Genomic DNA, 23,572 nt, shown 5'->3' with positions numbered 1-23,572 from the left:
TCAAATTTCTTCATTTTAGCACCTTCAGGGGTATCACGACTTCTATGGTCTCAATATTGCAATACCCACTCTAAATGATGATTTCCTCGATCTCGAGCCATTATTAATTTCCTACACCAACTCAATCACATTGTTAGGTCCCCCATGGCGCCATTTGGCCAATTTGGGTCTCAAAAGGGCATAAAACTAACAAAAATTATTTATTAATAACAAAAGTTAGAAATTGATGAAAGTAAAGAAAAAACACCTAAATTGCTTGAGAATAAGCTCCTCTAGTGTAATGGAGAGCCTAATTTGACGTATCAAATTACAATAAATCATTGTTCAATGCTTAAGACAAAACATCTCTCCAATTGGACTTGAAAGATGGCATATTAGTCTTTCAATCGATTTTTTTATCTCTGATTAAACTAATGACGTGTTTAAGTTCATCTACTAATACAAGTCATCTTTCTGTATTAAGATCCGACCATATAAAGTCGCTTAGTATTAGTTAAACGTTAGATAACTAATGAGCCAATATTTGCTTTCATTTTTCTTTGCGTGCAAAATCCTTTGAGGACAATATACAAAGGGTATATAATGTAATTTATAGATGATTTTATTAAAACAATCTGTTCAAAAAAATACAAATATACAAACGAATATACTACACTTAGGGTACCAAATTCAACAAGTGCTATGAGTGTCAAGGATATGGTCATATCCAATCTGATAATGTGATTTTGGTTAAACAAGTAGCCTCCAAAGAAACGCTTTTTTTAGAGGAATCAGACAATTGTGTGAAGATCAAGAAAGAGCTTGCTGAAATGAAGCTTACGCTCGAGAAATTAACTATCAACAGCAAAAAACTCGATGATATTTTAGTAGATGGGAGGAGGGATCAAGGAAGGGGAGGCCTAGGCTTTGTTGATAAAATTAAAGTTGTAATGTCAAGGCTCACAATTTTTGTTAAAGAAACTAGTTTCAAAGAAGTTGGTGAAAGATCTAGGCTAGTGTTAGTTAAACCATTCAAGAAGAGTGTTCTTCCTCATAAGGTGATTTGTCATTACTATGGTGCCCTTGGTCACATAGTACCACATTGCTTCAAGATGTTGCATGAGCTAAGATCGAAGAATTCAGTGCCTAAGGCAGTGCCTACTCCCCATGGCATTACAATGCTGGGATTTATTTCTTTTTCGTAGGTTCAAGTCTCTACCTAGATTATAAGAAAAAAAAATTCTACCTTAAGAAGAAAATTAGAAAAGTTTTAAAAAACTTGGAAGGATCATGTTGATAATGTATTGTTATGAAATAAAGAAGAATGGGAGTAAACAACAAAAGAAAATAAGGAGACGTATCTATTTTATTGATTAAGAAGGATGTGTGCAATACTTCTCCAAAGCTTATATTTATAGGCATAAGAAGTATTAATGAAATAAAACTCTACTTCTATTGAATATTAGAGATATAAAGTACATCAAACTTATCTTGATCTTAATGAACATCCACTTAATAATAAAATATTTATAACAATAATAAGGTTTTCTTTGTAAAAAATATATACATTATGACAATTATGACTCATTATAATTATATTTAGGGTAAACTACAAGATCACTAACCTATTAGTAAGTTTACGTTTTGATCACTCAACTTCAAAAAGTTACAAAAATATCCTCTCAACTATTCGAAAGCTTTTATTTAAGTCAATGGACTGTTAAGTTTTTTTTTTCAAAAAAGAAGAAGTTTGGCTAGGAAGCTCCAATCGACAATTCGATGATCGGTATGGTGGATCAGTTCCCATAGACAAGTAGAAGAACATAGCTTAGATCCAAGTTGATTTGACAGTCAATGTCAGAGCTCAGATATCGAAGAAGAAAACTATTTGGATTTGGATTTTGATCTGTGGATTCGTGATGTTTAAAGCTACTTAATGAAAAAAAATTGAATTGTAGAAGAATAATTTAATGATTTTATACGTAAATTGTTTATTTTTGTTATTTATTGTCAGCAATTTGTGCATATTATTATTTATAATTAATTATTTTAGTTGGTCAATAAATTTTGAATGAATCCTTTATATCGTAAACATCAATCAAATTATTATTTTTGTATGTATCATTATGATATATCAATTTTTTTATTTCAAATTTATGGTGAATTAATTATTTGAATATAAAATATCTTTTAAACCTAAAAATATTAGAGCAATTTTACTTTGGCATAATGATAAAGTTAACCCTTAAAGCTTGCCTCTTTTGTCACTTTGGTCCTAATTCGTTTTTTTTTTTTTTGAACACTTTGGTCGTTACCCTTCAAATTTTAGTCAAAATGTATTTCTTTAGGTGAAAAACTTGACTGAACTATTAAAATTTTAATGACGCTGACATGACAATTTGCATGGAGTCCAGAGGTCTCCATAAGAATTAATAAAATTTTGATAAATTTTAGAAAATCAATAATTTATCCATTTTAGAAATGAAGTCACGAAAATTATCATGTAAGCTGCCATATTAGTGCCATTAAAATTTTAACAATTCAATCAATTTTTCCATCCACAAAAATCAATTTGCCTAAAATTTTGACAAAATGAGTAAGTGTTAGGAGCTATATTTGTAATTATGCCTTATGCTTTTTAAGACATATATATATATACCCACAATAATCGTTATTGTATAAAAAACTTATATGGTTATTCCTATCCTCTTCCTTTGTTAACGAGGATTATAGCAAACGAGTATAACGTTAGTTGACAACATCAAGTTGGTCTTTCTAACTTCTCTATTTATTTTTACTTGTTTTTATAAAAAGTTTTCCTTTTTCTTTCAACTTTGGCATATTTAGATATGATGCATTTGTTTCATCAGTAGGCAAGTAAGAAACTAAATTCATGAGTAGGGTCAGGTCAAACTCGAAATGAGTCTAAACATGATATTAACATAATTTACGCTTGTTTTATATTTGTCTAAGTCCAATCTAACCTAAAATATGAACCTAAAATTTTATCCAAGTTTGTTCAAATTTACAAAAAAACTAACCCCAAATCCATTTTATGTCCGTCCATTTTTTAAAAAAAAATTTAAATATTTATATTTTTAATTTAATATTTTTAATTTTATATATTTTTTATTTATTAAAAATTTTTATATAGTCATCTTAACATTACTTTAATGTTTACAATAAAGTAGTATTAAATATTTGTTTTTTTATGTGTTATAAATTACATAATAACACTAAGGATGGCAATTGAGAGAGGTTGCCATCATTTTGGATGTATGACTTTAAAAGAAATGGCATAATAAATTTTTTAATCCTCTAACTTTATAAAAAGTCATTTTAGTTATTTATTTAATTTTTCGTCTCTTTTAGCTTTTCAGGAAATTTTCAAACGAACAATTTCAACTCTATGTATTCCTCTATCCGTAGAGTGCATTGAATGTACAGAAATGGCTATAGTAGAGTTTCTATTATTCGTATTAACAACTACTCTAGGAGGAATGTTTTTATGCGGTGCTAATGATTTAATAACTATCTTTGTAGCTCCAGAATGTTTCAGTTTATGTTCCTACCTATTATCTGGATATACCAAGAAAGATGTACGGTCTAATGAGGCTACTACGAAATATTTACTCATGGGTGAAGCAAACTCTTCTATTCTGGTTCATGGTTTCTCTTGGCTATATGGTTCATCCGGGGGGGAGATCAAGCTTCAAGAAATAGTGAATAAATAGTGAATGGTCTTATCAATATACAAATATATAACCCTCAGGAATTTCAATTGTGCTTATATTCATCACTATAGGAATTGGATTCAAGCTTTCCCCAGCCCCTTCTCATCAATGGGCTCCTAACGTATACGAAGGAGAGCGGTTCGTTCGATAAATTTCTACCTCTCATCTATCTCTGAGATGCTTGGATTTTTCAAAACTCCATGGACATGCAGAAGAGAAATGCTATCCCCACTCAGACCAAGACATAACTTTGACTTTGACTTGTTCAAATAAAAATTAAGGTGACCTCGTGGAAACGCTCTTTAATAGAACTTTTGCTTTAGTCGGTCGTGACCAAGAAACCACCGATTTCGCTTGGTGGGCCGAAAATTCCCGGCTTATCAATTTATCTGGTAAACTATTAAGGGCTCATGTAGCCCATGCCAGATTAATCGTATTTTGGGCCGGAGCAGTGAACCTATTTGAAGTAGCTCATTTTGTCCCAGAAAAACCCATGTACGAACAAGGATTAATTTTACTTCCCCACCTAGCTACTCTAAGCTGAGGGGGTAGGTCTTGGCGGAGAAGTTATAAACACCATTCCATACTTTGTATCTAGAGTACTTCACTTAATTTCCTCTACTATATTGGGCTTTGGCAATATTATCATGCACTTCTGGGACCTGAAATTCTTGAAGAATCTTTTTCATTTTTCGGTTACATATGAAAGATAGAAATAAAATGACCACAATTTTGGGTATTCACTTAATTTTGCTAGGTGTAGTTATTTTTCTTCTAGTATTCAAGGCTCTTTATTTTGGGGGCGACCTTTAAACTTTTGTTCTTTGTCAAATCACTCCAAAATGGATATTAAAAAGTTAATAATTTATTATATTTTTTTGAATTTTTAAATTTTTAAAATTTTAAATTAATTAATTGTTGATTTGGCATCCATGTGGCATTTCACATGTATGTCACGTCAATAAAATAAACAGATATTAATTTTTTTCATCCATTTTGAAGTAATTTGACAAACAATATAAGTTTAAAGGCCAAAAGAAGCGAAAATTTACATGAATGACTAAAATTACTTTTTTTGGAAAGTTGGAGGGCCAAATAAGTCATTGTGCCTTTTGAAAAACACTACAACTTCCATAGATGTTGAATACATCCATCTTCACCTCGCCTTGTCTCGCCTCACTTCAATTTGATTTTTATTAATTATTTCTAATCATTTAAAAAACCAATATTTATTTTTTTTGAACAATTTTTCTAGACATAATACCCTTTTAATAATCATACTTATATAAAATTAAAATAATAAATTTATATAGAAAAACAAAGCAAGATAACCAATTATCATATATGCTCTATATTCAATATTCAAAAAAATCCGCTCTACCATGTTGGAAGGTCTATTCATAATATGGGGGAAAGACTTCAGAAAGGTCGAAGTTGAATGTGATAATGCACTTTTTGTTTAATTGATTTGCCTTCCAGATGCCAAATTCTGCAGCTCAAAGAACTTCTAAACTGCTTCTCTCAAACTCTTTTGTTGCTCTCTCCCACAAATGGGAAGTGAAAGAATGAAGAATGGAAAAGGATGGTGAATAAGGGATAACTTAATAGCTAGGGTTATTTATACTTGTAGATATTTGCTATTTTTAGCGAATGAGAGCCTCGAAAATCCAACCCTTATTTTAAGGAAAGTGAGTGGATGACTTTGAAATTTTTGCTTGATTCATGGGAGAGAAACCTTTAAATGAGGAGGGGAGTTGGACAGTCACATATGAGAATTTTGTGGCTGATTTTCAATGTTTTACCGAGTCTTGGGTGGCTGATTTGGGCACCTCTATGGACTAGGACTTCTCCTCCTTAGTGGACAGTTTGGGCTCCTATCTCCATAGCAAGCTATCCATTTTTGCTGACCCAATTCTTAAGTTGGGTTAAAAGAATTTTCTAAGCTCAATAAGCCTTTAATTGGGTCCAAAGGTAACCATATCTCAACCCTCTTTTACATGGCTTATGTTGTAGAAATGCTATAGCATTAAGGACCAAAAGGGTGAGCTTCAAGACTGGCTTTTCTTCCAGTATATCAACTGTCTCAAAAACTGCAATCATGTGTTTTAGTATATGATCAAATTAGTAAATTCATCTTAGTATCATTCGACAAGACAAAGTTGTAATAAAAATCTTAAAATTTTTTATCAAACACTTAAAATTTGCATGAAATACTAATCTAGAAGTGCTAAAGTTAACTCTATGTTTTAGAGTTATCAGTTAGACAGGAAAGGCGACAGTGAAAAAAGGGAAAGAAACAAATGGCTGAGTAGTAGTGCATGTTGACTAGAAGCAAGGCCATTTATGGTGGTGGCTCGGTTCGACGACAGAGAGCAGCGGTAGTGAAACACGGTCCAGGGCTTTAAAAACAAAAAAAATAAAGTAGAAAAGAAGCGGGAAAGAGAAAGGAAATGTGGACCATTTGGTGGCTTCTCCGATCAGTGACAACATCGGAACAAGCAGTGATGACACAAGAGCAAGGTGATTGATGGAGGAGAACCCTAACGCCATTATTTTGAAATGAAAGAGAATGAGGAAAAGAGTTGACCAACGCCATTATTTGGACCGAAGAACAAATGTCGTAGTGCAACTGTGGTGCATGCTAGCGATAGCTAAGGTTGGGAAAGAGAGGCAAAGAATAGGAAGAAAAGAAAGAAATAAAATTGAAATAGGAAAGAAAAAAACAAGAAAGGGAAATAGAAAAATAAAAGGAGAAAATTGGATAAAAATGTTGAAATAAAAAAAGTTAGGGAATTGGTCGATATTGCCTAAATTTAGGGAAATAGATTTATTTTAGAGGGAGAAACAGAAAATACATCTTGGGAAAAACATTTTGTACAAAATGTGTATTCTTTTAACATATTAGCTTTTTTTTAGTCAAATGGTCAAATGTTCAATTTCTCTCCTACTTATATTTATATTTTTTTATTTCATATAGTTTAAAATTTTTTAATTAACAAATATATTGTAAAAAAATTACTAATTTGTAAAAAGAAAATGAGTTTTATAGAAAACGCATTTTCTATTTCTATCTCCTAAATCAACATATTTCCATAAATTTAGAAAATTTCGGCCCAATTCCCTAAATTTTTTTTCTGATGTTTTTCCTAAATTTTCAAAAATAGAAGATAAGTTAATATCGATGGGATATCCTTTTCCAAACCAAATAAATATATTCAAAATAAGAAAAATGTTATAAGAAAATGAGTTTTGTAGTAACAAGAAGATTGAATGAATTTTAACGAAAGAAGTGACATCTTTTTACTTTTCCTTCAAAGGATCTTTCTGAAAGTCCACTTCCACCCCAGCTTAGCTTTCAATGCCTGCAAATATCAATCAATAAATTTATACTAATTCCTATTATTATATTGTTCCTAAGGAAAGTTAGAATTGTTTGTTTTGTACCTGTCCCATGACTCTGAAGAAACCAATCACAGATTTTGCGGCTCATCTTTCAATCTGATTCCATCGGGATGACACTTTTAAAATCAATTTTAACAAGGGGAATGTGGGAAATCTTAGACCACTCTCGTCCTTTATCGCTTGAGCACTCTTCTTTCAGCAACGGACACCTAGAAATAAGTAAATATCCAAGCGAGAGAAGCATGTCTTTTTTTGGAAGAGATGTTAGCTGGGGACAATTATCGATCACCAATTCTTTAAGTGAGGCGAGGTCTTGAAAGCCCTCGAAGAACATGAATTCCAGGTTCTCAAATTCTGAAAGGGAGATACGGGTGAGAGAAGGAGGCAGCATTATTCCAATCCCTTCTTCTGGGAACGACACCACGTTTGAGCATCCTCCACCTCCGATGGTCAATTTTTGAAGAGAGGTGAGTCTATTTAATCCCCATTCCACAAGTGACCTATAAATTTTGGGTGCGTTTGAGATTGCAAGTGATGTGAGATTGACAGGGAATCTCTCCGATGGAAATGATATGTCAGCCAAACAGTTGCACACACGTAATTCTCGAAGGGAGGTGATGCTGGCCATGCACTTAGGAAGGGCTCCAAATTTTCCACAACGATCAACTAAGAAAGCTCTGAAGCTGGTGGTGAGCAACCCACTTTCTTCAAAAGGAACCAAATTTGAACACGAACCCAAACAAATCTCCTGGAGATGGATGAGCTTGTCTAGTCCTCGTGGTAGAGATTTAATTCCAGATCTGAAAATTACAATAGATTCAAGACAAGCGGTTTCCTCAAACTCCTGGGCTATGTATTCCAACTCTGGACATCCCCTAATTGTTAAATCTTTAAGCGTTATGGGAAACATGGTGTTTGAAAATAGGCAACTCAGCTTTGAGCATGCGGAAATTTCGAGAAATTGAAGCTGATTGTAAATATTTTTGTGCCCCTTCGATGACAAAGACATTAGAGATGGACACTCAAATATTTCCAAGTCCTCAAGAAGACAGAGGGTACTACTCATACTCTTATTATCTTCTTTTTCATCAACCAAGTACTCCAAATTCTCACAGTCTGCAATCTTCAGCTTTTTTAAATTAGGAGGTAAGTTATTCTCTGCAAAAGAAACCAAGCCTCGACAATTATAAATTTCCATCACCGTAAGGAATGTGAGCTCATGTAAGACTTGTGGTAGTCTATTGAGCCTACCACAAGAAGCTATCTTCAGAGATTCAACATGTGAAATCTTGTTACGCTGCAATTCGGCTTCCTCGGCTTCCAAAGACTGCAGTTGAGGACAATGCCAAACGGAAATGAAACGATGTCCAACTAAACTAAACCCATGCTGTGATAGAGATGCCAACTCCTCCCAGGCATCAATTTCAAAATGTTCTGAGTTTCCAAACCTCAACATTATCCTATCTGCTGGAATATTAAACTTTGAAATGTTAGAAAGAGACAAGGTTTGCAAAGAGGAAAGCTCCTTTGCAGGAGAAGAGCAATCATCCACCAGTTCTGCACACCCTCGTATACTGAATTTACACAGTGACGGGAAACTTGATATTGAAACAACCAATCTCGTACAGCTATGAATTTCAAGTTTTTGCAAGGAAGGAAGATGGGTAGGCAACCTTCCCAGCAATTGAGGACAGGTTTTGATTGAAAGCTCACGAAGTCTGGGGAGTTTCAAAACCTTCTCGTCTCCTTCGCAAGTGTCCCACTCCTTCCAGTTTGGAGGACTCTCAAAAGACAGAATCTCTAATGATGCAAATGGATTCAATTGATTTTCTCCGAAGAGCTCAACACCAATCTTCTGTACTTGATCGAAACCAATAATTGAAAGATCTTTTAACAATGGCAACCTTCCAACTGATGGTAGTGACTTGCAGTTTTTACAATTGCGAAGCTTCAAAGACGATAAATTCTTGAAGGAAGAATCCGCTATCCAAGACGAGAATTTTACACCCCCGTAATTCTCAATGATGAGTTGCTCAAGCTTTTTCTGAGGACGAAGAAAGTCCAACACCCGCTCTTCAACTTCTTTTTTCCTTGTACTATTCTCCAAGCCTGCACCCCATTGTAGTTCTAACCCATCAATCCCTAGCTTCTCATTTAACTTAGCTTCCCTCGCATCTTGACCATTAACATTCTCCAATCCAGAAAGACAAAAATTACCTCTAAGGTTTGACAAATTTTTCAATTCTCTAATCAGAAGTCCATCACCTTCCCCTATAACAAAATTAGATAAGATTTGAAGTTTGGTGAGCTGATCAAATCCGAAGGGCATCCTTTCTATTGAGTCCGCACCTCTAATATCAAGAAAATGCAAGTTGACAAGGTTTCCGATCTTCGAGGGTAAATTTTTGAGCTTTGAACAATCTCTTAATATTAAAGTCTCCAAATGATAAATAGTACACAAAGAATCAGGTAAACATTTAATTCGGGTTCTAGAAAAATTTAAGTAGCGTAGATGTTTTAAATTTTCAAAAAAGTCGGGCAAATCATAGATCTCATACCCACGCAAAGAAAGAACCCTTAAGTAGCTAAGTCTTGACAATAAATCATCCAAGACAACATTAGATAAGTAGAATACCTCATATCTTGGAACCATTAAGGGTAATGGTAAGAAAGTACGTAAAGAAGTCATTTGATAAAATGCTTCAAACTTCTTTACACTGTGATTCCAATCATCGCTAACATGAGCTGAGTGACGAGAACGACGCGAAAACTTTTGTTGCTTTTCACCTTCCAATCTGCAGCATATTTCTCCTGCAACTAATTGAGCTAAATCATTCATAAGATCATGCATCACGAAACGGGATTTATCTTTACTAGATCTTTGGAAAAATGACCTTGACACTAGATCTTGAAAATACTGGTTTCCAAGACCTTTGCCTTGAATTTTAGCTTTTGATTGCAAGAAACCTTCTGCTCTCCACAACAAGATTATCTCTTCTTCTTTAAATTCATAATCTTTAGGAAATATGGAACAGTATGCAAAGCATCGCTTCAAATGAGGGGGAAGATAATGGTAGCTTAATCGCAAAGCTGGAATTAAGCCATGTGGATCTTCTGGTAGCTCCTATATCTCGCTCTCATATACTTTTTCCCATTCACTATGATCCGTAACTGTCCGTAATAAGCTTCCAATGGCTTCTGCTGCCAAAGGTAAGCCGTTGCACCTTCTCACTATGTTCTCTCCAATTTCTTTAAATTGGGGATGCCCATCAAAGTTTCTTGCTTTCAATGCATGCTGAGCAAATATGGATAAACAATCATGATGCGAGAGTTTATCCAAGAAAAAAGCTTTCACCGGATCTACATTAGATGAAACCTTTTGGAGTCGAGTTGTTACAATAATCTTGGTTCCTGCTCCAAATGGACGACGTAAGATGGTCCAATCACGGTAACTCTCGTTCCAAATGTCATCTAAAACAAGCAAGAACCTTTTACCGGATAACTTCTCCTTCAACATGACTTGAAGCAAGTTCAAGTCATTCTCATCTCGTGAGTCAGCATCGAGGGATCTTAAAATCGTCTTTGTTATGTTAACAGCATCAAAGTCATCAGAAACGCATACCCAGGACTTGTGATAAAAAGACTCCTTAATGCTGGGATCATTGTAAACAATCTGAGCCAGAGTCGTTTTCCCTATCCCTCCCATGCCAACAATGGAAAGGACACAAACTCCATCGGAATTGTTACTTTTGAGCAACTCAAGCATTTTTTGCTTCTCATTGGCTCTACCAACATACTCCACAGCCCCATCAATCAAGGAAGTTGGTTGCAGCCTGGGCTTCTTTCCCTTGGAAGTTGCGCCTTGAGACATGATCTCACTCAACCCCAAACTATTTCTTCTAGTGTTCAAACTATTCAGTCTATCAGTGATTGCTTGTATCTTTGAAATCATCTTAGCATTGAACATAAAAGAGATTGGAGAGAAATTACCACCAGTACAGCAGGTTGGAATGAGTTTCTGTATCTTACTAGTGTTGGCTTGTGCTTGAGTTTTTTGAAGCTTGAGACGTAACTCTTGGTAAGCGAACTCGTCCAAGATGTCATCCACATCGTAAGCTAAGTCTTGGAGATCACCCAGCCAATTCTGCACACCCTCGTCCTCGTCCTTGATCTGCTTCTCCTCTGCATGGTTCAACACTGCTTTGATCTCGGGTAATATGGATTGCCACAGCTTGAGTTGCTAGTGGACTTGCCCGTAATCGGCCACAAAGTTAAGTATAGAGTCAAGCAACTTGGCAGACAAGAGCTCCAAAAAGGCAAAAAGAACAGCCTCTCCAAAGACAGACATGGTGGAATTGGGACAAAGAAATCAAAGAGAGAGATGAAGAAGGAAACGGAAATTGAGGGAAAGAAACGGAGATGGATTGTGGGGTTAATAGGCAAGAGAGTTGAAGTCAATAAATAGTGACAAATGAGAGTGGGAAACACAAGAAAGTGGAGAACAGGTCTCGTTTTTTGAACGTCCCCTCCAATTTCTTTATTTTATCCCGTACGAATTTTTCGCTTCATGATTTTATTCGCCGGCTAAAAATAACGCATATTTAATATATTATATTCTGTAAATTAATTCAGTAATTATGACTATCTAATTGTATTTATTTACGCCATACAAGTTTTATGTTTTAATGCATAAGTTAATAATAAATTAATTTTATTCAATGAATTTTAGTTATATACAGTTATTTTTAATAAATAATAATAATAAATATTTTATTATGATAAACTTAAATCATTAATTAATTTATTTAGGTCCCAAAATTATTATTTTAGAAATTTTTTAATTTTTTAAATTTCTTTATATATTTTTATAATTTTTTTGAAAATTTTTTAATTTTTTAAAAGATATGAATTTTGAATTTTTTTATAAATATTTTGAGTTTGAATTTTTTTTCGTAATTTTTTGTAAAAAGAAACTAATTTGCTTATTTTTAAATTTGGACCAAAATGGTATTTATACCAATCTGTTATTTAAATTATTTGAGTTATTTAAATTGTAAAATTTAACTTAATTCGAACTCAAAACCCGAATTACTTATTCAAGTTGATTGTAACAATTCAAATAACTCAAAATTTAAAAATGTGAAAATAAAAAATAAAATAAAATAATAAAAACACACAAAGATTTTACATGGAAACCCTTTCGGGAAAAAAGCACGGGCAGAGGAAAAAAAATTCACTATATCGAATTCGAATAATTACAAGAGGATAGACTATGTTTATTTATAGGCTTATAAAGCCATATTTTAGTAAGATTGAAATACCTTATTCTAATCAATATTAAATAGATAGAATTTAATAAGGTTTAAAAAACCTTATTCTAAAATAAATAAAAGAAATATAATTTTATATGGATTCTTCTTTTATTTTATTTTATCACTGTATTTATTTAAATAAGTATTCAGGTCACTTAATTTTAATAAAAAATAGTTAAATTTTTTCGAATCAAATAAAATTTTATTCAGCCTAACTTATGAATGTCAAGTTTATTTTAAATATTTAAAATTTAAACAGTAAAATATAAGTATTATTTTTTTACAAATAAAATACTGATGCATTAAAAAAAATAAATATTGAAGCAATATCCCAAGCCTAAGTCTGCAATCCAGCTTTACACCTGTTAAGCTATAAATGCAGTCTTCAAAACCTTTCTCCCTCCATGCATGAGTTCCAGATCCAGAAATACATTGACTTCAACCAAAACTTTGGCTTTCTACACTCAATTTAATTTTAAATATATAGAGTTTGACATTGATGTTTTTTCTTTAAGTGTGATTGACCATTTCAAAAGTAAAAGTATATTATTTTAATTAAAATTTATTGAAAGGATATTTTTTTGTCTACAAAATAAAATTTGAGTTCGAGAGTAATTTTCCATTGAGGAAGATATTAACACCCCATAATACTTAATAACAAAATGAAACCATTAATCAATGTATTTAAAATTATTGAACATGTAATTATTAACTTTAAAATTATTAACTTTCTAGAAGACTACCTAATTTTCTTTTTTTTTAAAAATGAATACCTTTGAAATGTAATTATTCATAAATGTGCAAACCATTTCCAAACATACGAAAAATATAATATTATTGAACATGAATATCCATAAAACAAAAATAAAATATAACCTAACCTAACGGGCCTTTTTTTAAATTACAAAAATTATTCTCTTTCAAAATTATTTACGTAAATAATTCTTTTATTACAGTAAAACTTGGTGTTGTTATTGCCATTAGTAGCACCACCCCTAATAATTACTAAATTATTGTCCGTTTTAATAAAAAATTAATTTTTGAGTGTTATTGTAGTCATTGGCGACACCAATATGTATAATCGCCCACCAGTCAAAAATACTGATATTCTAGGAGAAAAAGAAAAAAAAGTAAAAAATATTTTAATGGGTGTTGTCGTTATCATTAGCGATACCAATGTTTTTTTTTTAAATGTGTCAAAGATTTTGCATAAAGCTTTTTTTGTGTCGCTATTCTCCTTGACAAAACCTGTCAGAAAAAATAATATTTTAAATAAAAAATAGATTTTTTTGTCACCCTTGCCATTGGCGGCACTAATGTATTTTTTGTCAGAAAGTTCGAATCTTTTTGGTGCCATTCTTCTCATTGGCGACACTAGGCTATTTTTTTTTCCATTAAAATTTTTCTGTTGCCGCCAAGCTCTTTGGCTGCACCAGTCCCTACATATACTTTTTTTTTAACATTGCTGTAATTGTTCAACCGAAAAAGAATAAAAAAGAGAGAAATATTAGTGTTCAGTAGAAGAGAAAACAAAAATCGTTTTGAAAATGAATAACCCAATGTTTTTTGTGTACATTCTCTTCGATGAAGCAATTGTAGAATGTGACGATGGTTGTGTACATTTCAAGATCGATAGAGAGTAGGTGTGAGATTCAATAACTTTGTGAAGCTAGAATAAATGAGAAGAAAGATCATTGTAAAAATAGTTCTCCATTGTAAAATGGTGATGTCAACATTATTGTACAAGTTTCCAATTTCAAAAACACTTAACGAATAAAATAAACAAGCAATTGCAAGAAAAAACAAGCATCATATTTATAGACTTAAGTTTTGCTAATTATCTCCTTAGTAAACATGCATTAATCAAGCAAATCACTCAATCACACACAAACTCCTGACAATGGAGCCACCAACTTGATAGCACACGCTAGGCCTAAGAATCAACACAAAAAATAATCAATAATCTGTGTACTGCAAATGTGATAAGTCGAGTTGTAATATTTTTATTGTTATAATGGAACACTCGAGTATTCTAAAGATTGAATCCAAAAAAATTCGGGGGCTAAGTGATTTGTAACATCCCAAATCCAATTTTGACGTTACAGTTAGATTATGGAGGTTACACTTTACATGAAAATAATATTACTTCATTTTGGCAAAGCTCTTAAACTCAAAAGAAATCTTGTCTAATGCCCTGATTTATTAAATTTTGTTTTAACGAATTTCATAATATTTAAGTATCTGTATCAGTGGTCAAGTGCTTTGATTCTATGCCTGAGATATTGAGTTTAAATCTCAATTCAATCGTATCTTAGGTTTGTTTTGAAATAAATAAATTAAGTATTTAATTTATGTTTAATTCCATTTTATGTTTTGCTTTTGTTTAATTTATTTTTGTTAAAAACCCCAAAACCCACGTTTCCCCTTTTGTTATTTCCCTAAGCCACGCAGCAATTTCAAATTCCAAATTTTGATTTTCTTGTTTCATCTATTCAACTGTTCTTTCAATTTTTGCTTTTGGAGTTTCGCTTTAAACGTTGGGTTGCTGCTCGTTGGGTTTCCAATTTGTCCCTTCCTTGGTTGCGTCAATTTCTCTCCTCTTAGGTTACGTTTTAGTTAGTGATGTTGTTAAATTTGGGAATACTGGGATGCTAGTGATGTTGCTAAATTCTTTGATTGTTAATTAATTAATTCGTTGCGTTTAGGCGAGGGTCGTGAGATGTTGGGTGCTCCTTCAACATCGTAATTTCGTGTGATTACGGTTTGAATTTACGATAAGAGTATGGAAGAGTTTTGGTGTGTTGAAAGAGTTTGATTCTTAGTTATCTTGTGCCTCGATATTGTTATAATCATTTTATTTGTCATATTTAAGTCTCGGGGGTCTTGTAGTTGCGTTCTCATAGAAATCGAACTAGGTATGTAACGAGAAATCCGAAAAACAGCAAACGGCGAAAACCGAAATTAGGGGTTGTCAACGCCACATAACCATTTGTCAAACCGTATAAGAAAATAAAATAAATAACATTATAATATACATGGTTCGGGAATAATCCCTACATCTACGGCCAGAATAAAAAATACTAAATGACAAATTCCACCTATTGAAGTGTGGTAATTTTGCAAAGGGACACTCAATCACATTATGCCAATAACATCTCATCAACATTTATACTTTGTAGATTGAATGAATTTTGGATTGGCATAACAATGTCACCAGGATGGTATCCACAATCCTGAATACAAGGTCAGTATAAAGAAAGGAAGCTTAGTGGTATAATTAGAACATGCAGATGAAAACACAGCATTTATGTTGCTGAATAAATGTTGCATAATAGAATCAACTAACCTCTTTATAAAAATCAAATAAGCTAAAGTAGCTCAGTTGAATGCTACCTCACCAATTTAGCTTTCTTTCACCTGCAAAGATAATATTGATTGCTATTATCAACTTGTTCCTCAGGACAATCACATATTATCGAACTAAACAGCTATCAAATTGGTCAAGGTTTAAATTTTCACACCTGTGGTTTGAGTGTTAGCCTGAGCGGTCCTGTATCTCCCTCTGTTATTTCCAGGAAATGTTAGTCTGTGCGGTCCTCGACAAAGCAATGGCTACCAAAGAACTCTCATGTATTTAACTATGTCTAACAAAGGGTACTCTGCAGATCCAATCAAACACTATTAATGCAAAATGAGAAAGAAAGATGAGACAGGAATCATGCAAAATGATGGAAATAAGTTAAGTTTTGCATGCTTATATCATTTGGTTTAAATATAAGTTTTGGAAACAAGAATCTGCCATCCAAGATGAGAATTTTGCACCACCTCAATTCTTAATGATGAGTTGCTTAAACTTGTTCTAAGGACGAAGAAAGTATAGCACCCGCTCTTCGACTTCTTTTTTCCTTGTTTATTCTCCAACTCTCTACCCCATGTCTTCATTAGTTTTCTTGAAAAGATCTTCTGAAATCAACACTACCTCGTCGATTTAGCTTTCATCACCTGTAAAAATAAATAAATATATCAGAAAGATCAGACAGGAATACTGCAAATTGATGGAAATAATTAATGTTTCACATGCTTATATCATATGGTTTAAACAATACCAAATTCATCACATCTAAGAATCCAAAATATTCTCCAAAATGACAAATTCTCTTCAATGGCATCAGTATGGTTATATACAAATACCGAAGAGAAGTGACATCTTTTTACTTTTCCTCTAAAGGATCTTTCTGAAAGCCCACTTCCACCCCAACTTAGCTTTCAATGCCTGCAAATATCAATAAATAAATTTATACTAATTCCTATTATTATCTTGTTCCTAAGGAAAGTTAGAAATGTTTGAAATGGCTTTTTGTACCTGTCCCATGACTCTGAAGAAACCAATCACAGATTTTGCAGCTCATCTTTCAATTTGATTTCCCTAGGATTACACTTTTAAAATCAATTTCAACAAGGGCTATGTGGGAAATCTTAGACCACTCTCGTCCTTTATCGCTTAAGCACTCTTCTTTCAGCAACGGACACCTGTAAATACATAAACGTCCAAGCGAGAGAAGCATGTCTTTTTCCGGAAGAGATGTTAGCTTGGGACAATTATCGATCACCAATCCTTTAAGAGAGGCAAGGTCTTGAAAGCCCTCGGATAACATGAATTCCAGGTTCTCAAATTTGAAAAGCTTGATACAGGTGAGAGAAGGAGGCAACATCATTCCAATCCCTTCTTCTGGGAACGACACCACGTTTGAGCATCCTCCACCTCCGATGGTCAATTCTTGAAGAGAGGTGAGTCTATTTAATCCCCATTCCACAAGTGACCTATAAATTTTGGGTGCGTTTGAGATTGCAAGTGATGTGAGATTGGCAGGGAATCCCTCCGATGGAAATGATATGTCAGCCGAACAGTTGCACACACTTAATTGTCGAAGGGAGGTGATGCTGACCATGCACTTAGGAAGGGCTCCAAAATTTCCACAATTAACAACTACGAAAGCTCTGAAGCTGGTGGTGAGCAACCCACTTCCTTCAACAGAAACCAAATTTGAACACGAATCCAAACAAATCTCCTGGAGATGGATGAGCTTGTCCAGTCCTCGTGGTAGAGATTTAATTCCAGATCTTAAAATTAGAATAGATTCAAGACAAGCGGTTTCCTGAAACTCTTGGGCTATGTATTCCAACTCTGGACAGTCCCAAATTGTCAAATGTTTAAGCCTTATGGGAAACTTGGTGTTTGAAAATAGGCAACTCAGCTTTGAGCATGCGGAAATTTTGAGAAATTGAAGCTGATTGCAAATATTTTTGTGCCCCTTCGATGACAAAGACATTAGAGATGGACACTTATTATCTTCTTTTTCATCAACCAAATACTCCAAATTCTCACAGTCTGCAATCTTCATCTTTCTTAAATTAGGAGGTAAGTTATTCTCTGCAAAAGAAACCAAGCTTCGACAATTATCAATTTCCATCACCGTAAGGAATGTGAGCTCATGTAAGACTTGTGGCAGTCTATTGAGCTTATCACAATAAGCTATCTTCAGAGATTCAACACGTGAAATCTTGTCAGGTTGCAATTTGGCTTCCTCGGCTTCCAAAGACTGCAGTTGAGGACAACGCCAGACGGAAATGAAACGATGTCCAACTAAACTAAACCCATGCTGTGATAGAGATGCCATCTCCTCCCAACCATCAATTTCAAAATGTTCCGAGTTTCCAAACCTCAACATTGTCATATCTGCTGGAATTTTAAACTTTGAAATGTTAGAAAGAGACAATGTTTGCAAAGTGGAAAGCTCCTTTGCAGGAGAAGAGCAATCATCCACCAGTTCTGCACACCCTCGTATACTGAATTTACACTGACGGGAAACTTGATATTGAAACTACCAAACTCGTACAGCTATGAATTTCAAGTTTTTGCAAGGAAGGAAGATGGGTAGGCAACCTTCCCAACAATTGAGGACAGGTTTTGATTGAAAGCTCACGAAGGCTGGGGAGTTTCAAAACCTGCTCGTCTCCTTCACAAGTGTCCCACTCCTTCCAGTTTGGAAGACTCTCAAAAGACAGAATCTCTAATGATGCAAATGGATTCAATTGATTTTCTCCTAAGAACTCAACACCAATCTTTTGTACTTGACCGAAACCAATAATTGAAAGATCTTTTAACAATGGCAACCTTCCAACTGATGGTAGTGATTTGCAGTTTTTACAATTGCGAAGCTTCAAAGACAACAAATTCTTGAAGGAAGAATCCACTATCCAAGACGAGAATTTTACACCACCGTAATTCTCAATGATGAGTTGCTCAAGCTTTTTCGGAGGATGAAGAAAGTCCAACACCCGCTCTTCAACTTCTTTTTTCCTTGTACTATTCTCCAAGTCTGCACCCCATTGTAGTTATAACCCATCAATCCCTAGCTTCTCATTTAACTTAGCTTCCCTCGCATCTTGACCATTAACATTCTCCAATCCTGAAAGACAAAAATTACCTCTAAGGTTTGACAAATTTTTCAATTCTCTAATAAGATGTCCATCACCTTCCCCTATCACAAAATTAGATAACATTTTAAGTTTGGTGAGCTGATGAAATCCGGAGGGCATCCTTTTTATTGAACCCGCACCTCTAATATCAAGAAAATGCAAGTTGACAAGGTTTCCAATTTTCAAGGGTAAATTTTTGAGCTCTGAACAATCTCTTAATATTAAAGTCTCCAAATGATAAAGAGTACACAAAGAATCAGGTAAACAATTGATTTGGGTTCTAGAAAAATTTAAATGGCGTAGATGTTTTAAATTTTCAAAAAAGTTGGGCAAATCATGGATCATATACCCACGCAAAGAAAGAACCCTTAAGTAGCTAAGTCTTGGCAATACATCATCCAAGACAACATTAGATAAATAGATATGATATCTTGGAACCATTAAGGGTAAGGGTAAGAAAGTACGCAAAGAAGTCATTTGATAAAATGCTTCAAACTTCTTTACACTGTGATACCTATCATCGCTAACATAAGACGAATGACGAGAGCAATGCGAAAACTTTTGTTGCTTTTCACCCTCCAATCTGCAACATATTTCTCCAGCAATTGATTGAGCTAAATCATTCATAAGATCATGCATCACGAAACGGGATTTGTCTTTACTAGATATTTGAAAAAATGACCTTGATACTAGATCTTGAAAATATTGGTTTCCAAGACCTTTGCCTTGAATTTGAGCTTTTGATTGCAAGAAACCTTCTGCTCTCCATAACAAGATTATCTCTTCTTCTTCAAATTCATAATCTTTAGGAAATATGGAGCAGTATGGAAAGCATCGTTTCAAATGAGGAGGAAGATAATGGTAGCTTAATCGCAAAGCTGGAATTAAGCCACATGGACCTTCTGGCAGGTCCCATATCTCGCTCTCATATACTTTTTCCCATTCACTATGATCCTGAACTGTGCGTAATAAGCTTCCAATGGCTTTTGCAGCCAAAGGTAAGCCGTTGCACCTTCTCACTATGTTCTCTCCAATTTCTTTGAATTGGGGATGCCCATCAAAGCTTCTTGCTTTCAATGCATACTGAGCAAATATGGATAAACAATCATGATGCGAGAGTTTGTCCAAGTAAAAAGCTTTCACCGAATCTACATTAGATGAAACTTTTTCGAGTCGAGTTGTTACAATAATCTTGGTTCCTGCTTCAAATGGAGCCCGTAAGATGGTCCAATCACTGTAACTCTCGTTCCAAATGTCATCTAAAACAAGCAACAACCTTTTTCCGGATAACTTATCCTTCAACTTGACTTGAAGCAAGTTCAAGTCATTCTCATCGCGTGAGTCAGCATCGAGGGATCTTAAAATCGTCTTTGTTATGTTAACAGCATCAAAGTCATCAGAAACGCATACCCAAGACTTGTGATCGAAAGACTCCTTAATGCTGGGATCATTGTAAACAAGCTGAGCAAGAGTTGTTTTCCCCATCCCTCCCATGCCAACGATGGAAATGACACAAACTCCATCGGAATTGTTACTTTTGAGCAACTCAAGCATTTCTTGTTTCTCATTGGCTCTACCAACATACTCCACAGCCCCATCCATCAAGGAAGTTGGTTGCAGCCTGGGTTTGTTTCCCTTGGAAGTTGCGCCTTGAGACATGATCTCATTCAACCCGAAACTACTTCTTCGAGTGTTCAAACTATTCAGTCTATCAGTGATTGCTTTTATCTTTGAAATCATCTTAGCATTGAACATAAAGGAGATTGGAGAGAAATGACCACCAGTACAGCAGGTTGGAATGAGTTTCTGTACCTTACTAGTGCTGGCTTGTGCTTGAGTTTTTTGGAGCTTGAGACGTAACTCTTGGTAAGCGAAGTCGTCCAAGATGTCATCCACATCGTAAGCTAAGTCTTGGAGATCGTCCAACCAATTCTTCACACCCTCGTCCTTGATCTGCTTCTCCTCAGCATGGTTCAACACTGCTTTGATCTCGGGTATTATGGATTGCCACAGCTGGAGTTGCTGGTGGACTTGCCTGTGATCGGTCACAAAGTTGAGTACAGAGTCAAGCAACTTGGCAGATGTTAGAAATCAAACCCACTCCAAGCATAATCTAGAAGCATGAGACGTGGAGCAATTTTGTGCCATGCAAAGTGCTGAAATTTTAGCCATACAAAGTGCTCCATTATTGAGATGTTTTGTGGCTGGAAATTAAGTGGATTAATAGCCACATTTGTTGTCACTTTATCAGCCTATAAATAGAGGCTTGAACTTGTGTTGTAATGAAGTAAAAAATAAGAAAAAAAAGAAATAAGAGAAGCAACGTGAGTGAGAGTGAGAAGGTTAGCAAACCTTGAGTGAGTTAAAATCTAGCAGCAGCTAGACTATCTAGTCATTGAGAAAATATTTGTAATCTTCGTATTGTAATATATTGAGTGTGTAATAAAAAGTAAATTTTCGGCCCATCACGTTTCCAACAAGTGGTATCAGAGCTACGGTTCGGAGCTTGGTTCGGAGTTCGGTTCGTGTCCGGTTCGTGTCCAGTTCGGAGTACCTTTGGTGTTCATCTAACAAGTCGATATGGGCGACGTAATTCAGCTACAAGTTCCACAATTGACGAAGACAAATTATGGAAATTGGAGCATTCGAATGAAGGCTTTGCTCGGTTCGCAAGATTGTTGGGAGATCGTTGAAAAAGGATACATCGAGCCCGGAGATGCCGCTACAGAAGCAGCTTTATCAAATGACGCTAAGAAAGCGTTACGAGAAGCACGAAAGAAGGATCAAAAGGCCTTGAATAGTATCTTTCAAGGTATGGATGAATCAACCTTCGAGAAAATATCAGATGTGAAGAACGCGAAGAATGCATGGGAGATTTTGCAAAAATCATTTCAAGGTGTAGAAAAAGCTAAAAAGGTACGCCTTCAGTCACTTAGAGCTGAATTTGAAATGTTAAAAATGAAGAGCTCCGAGAATATCGATGACTATGCCAATCGTGTAAAATCGGTGGTAAATGAAATGAAACGAAATGGAGAAACTCTTGACGAGGTAAGAGTGATGGAGAAAATTCTACGGTCACTCACACGCAAATTCGAGTACGTAGTCGTTGCCATCGAAGAATCAAAAGATTTGTCAAAGATGTCACTCGAAGAACTTGTGGGTTCTCTGCAAGCCCATGAGCAAAAGATGAAGCTAAATGAAGATAGTGAAAATCTTGATCAAGCCTTGCATAGCAAGTTGTCCGTCGACGACGGAGAAACAAGTAATAACTTTAGCCAAGGAAGAGGAAACCGCAGAGGATACCGTGGAGGCTACCGTGGTGGAAACAGAGGAGGAAGAGGATCACGAGGACGTGGAAATCAATCATATGGGAGATATCAAGAAAATAAAGATTATCAAACATCCAACCGTGGACGTGGATCTAGAGGTCGTGGCCGAGGCAGATTTCAAGAAAATAAATCTCAGGTACAATGCTACAACTGTAACAAGTATGGACATTTCAGTTACGAGTGCAGATCAACACACAAAGTGGATGAAAGAAACCATGTAGCAGTCGCAGCAGAAGGCAACGAAAAAGTGGAATCAAGTGTCTTTCTCACTTACGGAGAAAATGAAGATCGCAAGAGAAGTGTGTGGTATCTCGACAACGGTGCAAGCAACCACATGTGTGGAAGAAAGGAGCTGTTCACAGAATTAGATGAAACAGTTCATGGACAAATAACTTTTGGAGACAACTCACATGCAGAAATCAAAGGAAAGGGCAAGGTTGTTATAACACAAAGGAATGGAGAGAAGAAGTACATCTCAGACGTTTACTACGTACCAGCTTTGAAGAGCAACCTGATCAGTCTTGGTCAACTCCTAGAAAAAGGATATGAAGTTCATATGAAAGACCGCTCACTCGCCATCAGGAACAAAAGTGGAGAATTAGTTGTTCGAGTTGATATGACGCGAAATCGTCTTTTCACCCTCGACATCGAGTCTGGAGAAGTAAAATGCATGAAGACGGATCTGAAGAATGAATCATGGTTGTGGCACTTAAGGTACGGACATCTCGGATTTTCTGGCTTGAAGCTGTTGTCGAAGACAAATATGGTGAATGGATTACCAAGTATTAATCATCCAGATCAACTGTGTGAAGCCTGTGTCAAAGGAAAGCAGCATAGGCAGAAATTTGAAGTAGGAAAATCTCGAAGAGCTAGAAGACCATTGGAAATTGTACACACCGACATATCTGGTCCGTACAACATTGAATCACTCGGTGGAAACAGGTACTACCTAACTTTTATTGATGATTATAGCAGAAAATGTTGGGTTTATTTTCTCAAAGCAAAATCGGAAGCCCTAGAAAAATTCAAGGAGTTCAAAGCAATGGTGGAAAAACAGAGTGGTCGATATTTGAAGATACTCAGATCCGATAGAGGAGGCGAGTATACTGCAAAGCTTTATGAAAGTTTCTGCAAGGATCATGGAATCATTCATCAGTTAACAGCCAGACGCACTCCACAACAAAACGGAGTTGCAGAAAGGAAGAATCGGACAATTCTGGATATGGCAAGAAGCATGATAAAAGGTAAACACCTTCCGAGAACTTTCTGGGCTGAAGCCGTTGAATGCGCAGTTTATCTATTGAATCAATGTCCAACAAAAGTGTAAGACACAAGA

The 23,572-nt window shown here is 35.0% G+C and overlaps 4 protein-coding genes and 1 pseudogene across 4 annotated transcripts; 1 reads left to right on the top strand and 4 right to left on the bottom strand.

The window, feature by feature from the left end:
• The first annotated feature begins 3,428 nt into the window (after positions 1–3,428).
• On the top strand, positions 3,429–4,526 carry LOC107932727 (photosystem II CP43 reaction center protein-like; annotated as a pseudogene).
• Positions 4,527–6,905: 2,379 nt separating this feature from the next.
• On the bottom strand, positions 6,906–9,966 carry LOC107932728 (putative disease resistance protein At3g14460). The gene is made up of 2 exons (XM_016864816.2): positions 7,158–9,966; positions 6,906–7,075 (listed from the first exon to the last, which is right to left on the bottom strand). Exon 1 carries the CDS (start codon positions 9,964–9,966, stop codon positions 7,207–7,209), a length of 2,760 nt encoding a protein of 919 aa, XP_016720305.2. The 3' UTR covers positions 6,906–7,075; positions 7,158–7,206.
• Positions 9,967–10,239: 273 nt separating this feature from the next.
• Positions 10,240–11,082, bottom strand: LOC121227847 (putative disease resistance RPP13-like protein 1). The gene has a single exon (XM_041110718.1). The coding sequence runs from the start codon at positions 11,080–11,082 to the stop codon at positions 10,240–10,242; it is 843 nt and encodes a 280-aa protein (XP_040966652.1).
• A 4,347-nt stretch (positions 11,083–15,429) lies between these two features.
• Positions 15,430–20,983, bottom strand: LOC107932770 (putative disease resistance RPP13-like protein 1). Its single transcript, XM_041110717.1, has 6 exons — positions 16,791–20,983; positions 16,534–16,700; positions 16,253–16,429; positions 15,949–16,086; positions 15,774–15,844; positions 15,430–15,660 (listed from the first exon to the last, which is right to left on the bottom strand). The coding sequence occupies exon 1, from the start codon at positions 20,660–20,662 to the stop codon at positions 18,824–18,826; it is 1,839 nt and encodes a 612-aa protein (XP_040966651.1). The 5' UTR covers positions 20,663–20,983; the 3' UTR covers positions 15,430–15,660; positions 15,774–15,844; positions 15,949–16,086; positions 16,253–16,429; positions 16,534–16,700; positions 16,791–18,823.
• On the bottom strand, positions 16,840–18,162 carry LOC107932729 (putative disease resistance protein At3g14460). The gene has a single exon (XM_016864817.1). It carries the CDS (start codon positions 18,160–18,162, stop codon positions 16,840–16,842), a length of 1,323 nt encoding a protein of 440 aa, XP_016720306.1.
• Positions 20,984–23,572: the final 2,589 nt, after the last annotated feature.

This window comes from Gossypium hirsutum, chromosome A04 (genome assembly GCF_007990345.1).
Source record: "Gossypium hirsutum isolate 1008001.06 chromosome A04, Gossypium_hirsutum_v2.1, whole genome shotgun sequence".
NCBI lineage: Eukaryota > Viridiplantae > Streptophyta > Magnoliopsida > Malvales > Malvaceae > Gossypium > Gossypium hirsutum.
This window is presented reverse-complemented; position numbering and strand designations above follow the sequence as displayed.

Coding starts and splice junctions, on each gene's coding strand:
- LOC107932728 (XM_016864816.2), bottom strand. CDS start 9,966: ATGCATGATCTTATGAATGATTTAGCTCAATTAGTTGCAGGAGAAATA.
- LOC121227847 (XM_041110718.1), bottom strand. CDS start 11,082: ATGTTCAATGCTAAGATGATTTCAAAGATACAAGCAATCACTGATAGA.
- LOC107932729 (XM_016864817.1), bottom strand. CDS start 18,162: ATGACAATGTTGAGGTTTGGAAACTCGGAACATTTTGAAATTGATGGT.
- LOC107932770 (XM_041110717.1), bottom strand. CDS start 20,662: ATGTTCAATGCTAAGATGATTTCAAAGATAAAAGCAATCACTGATAGA.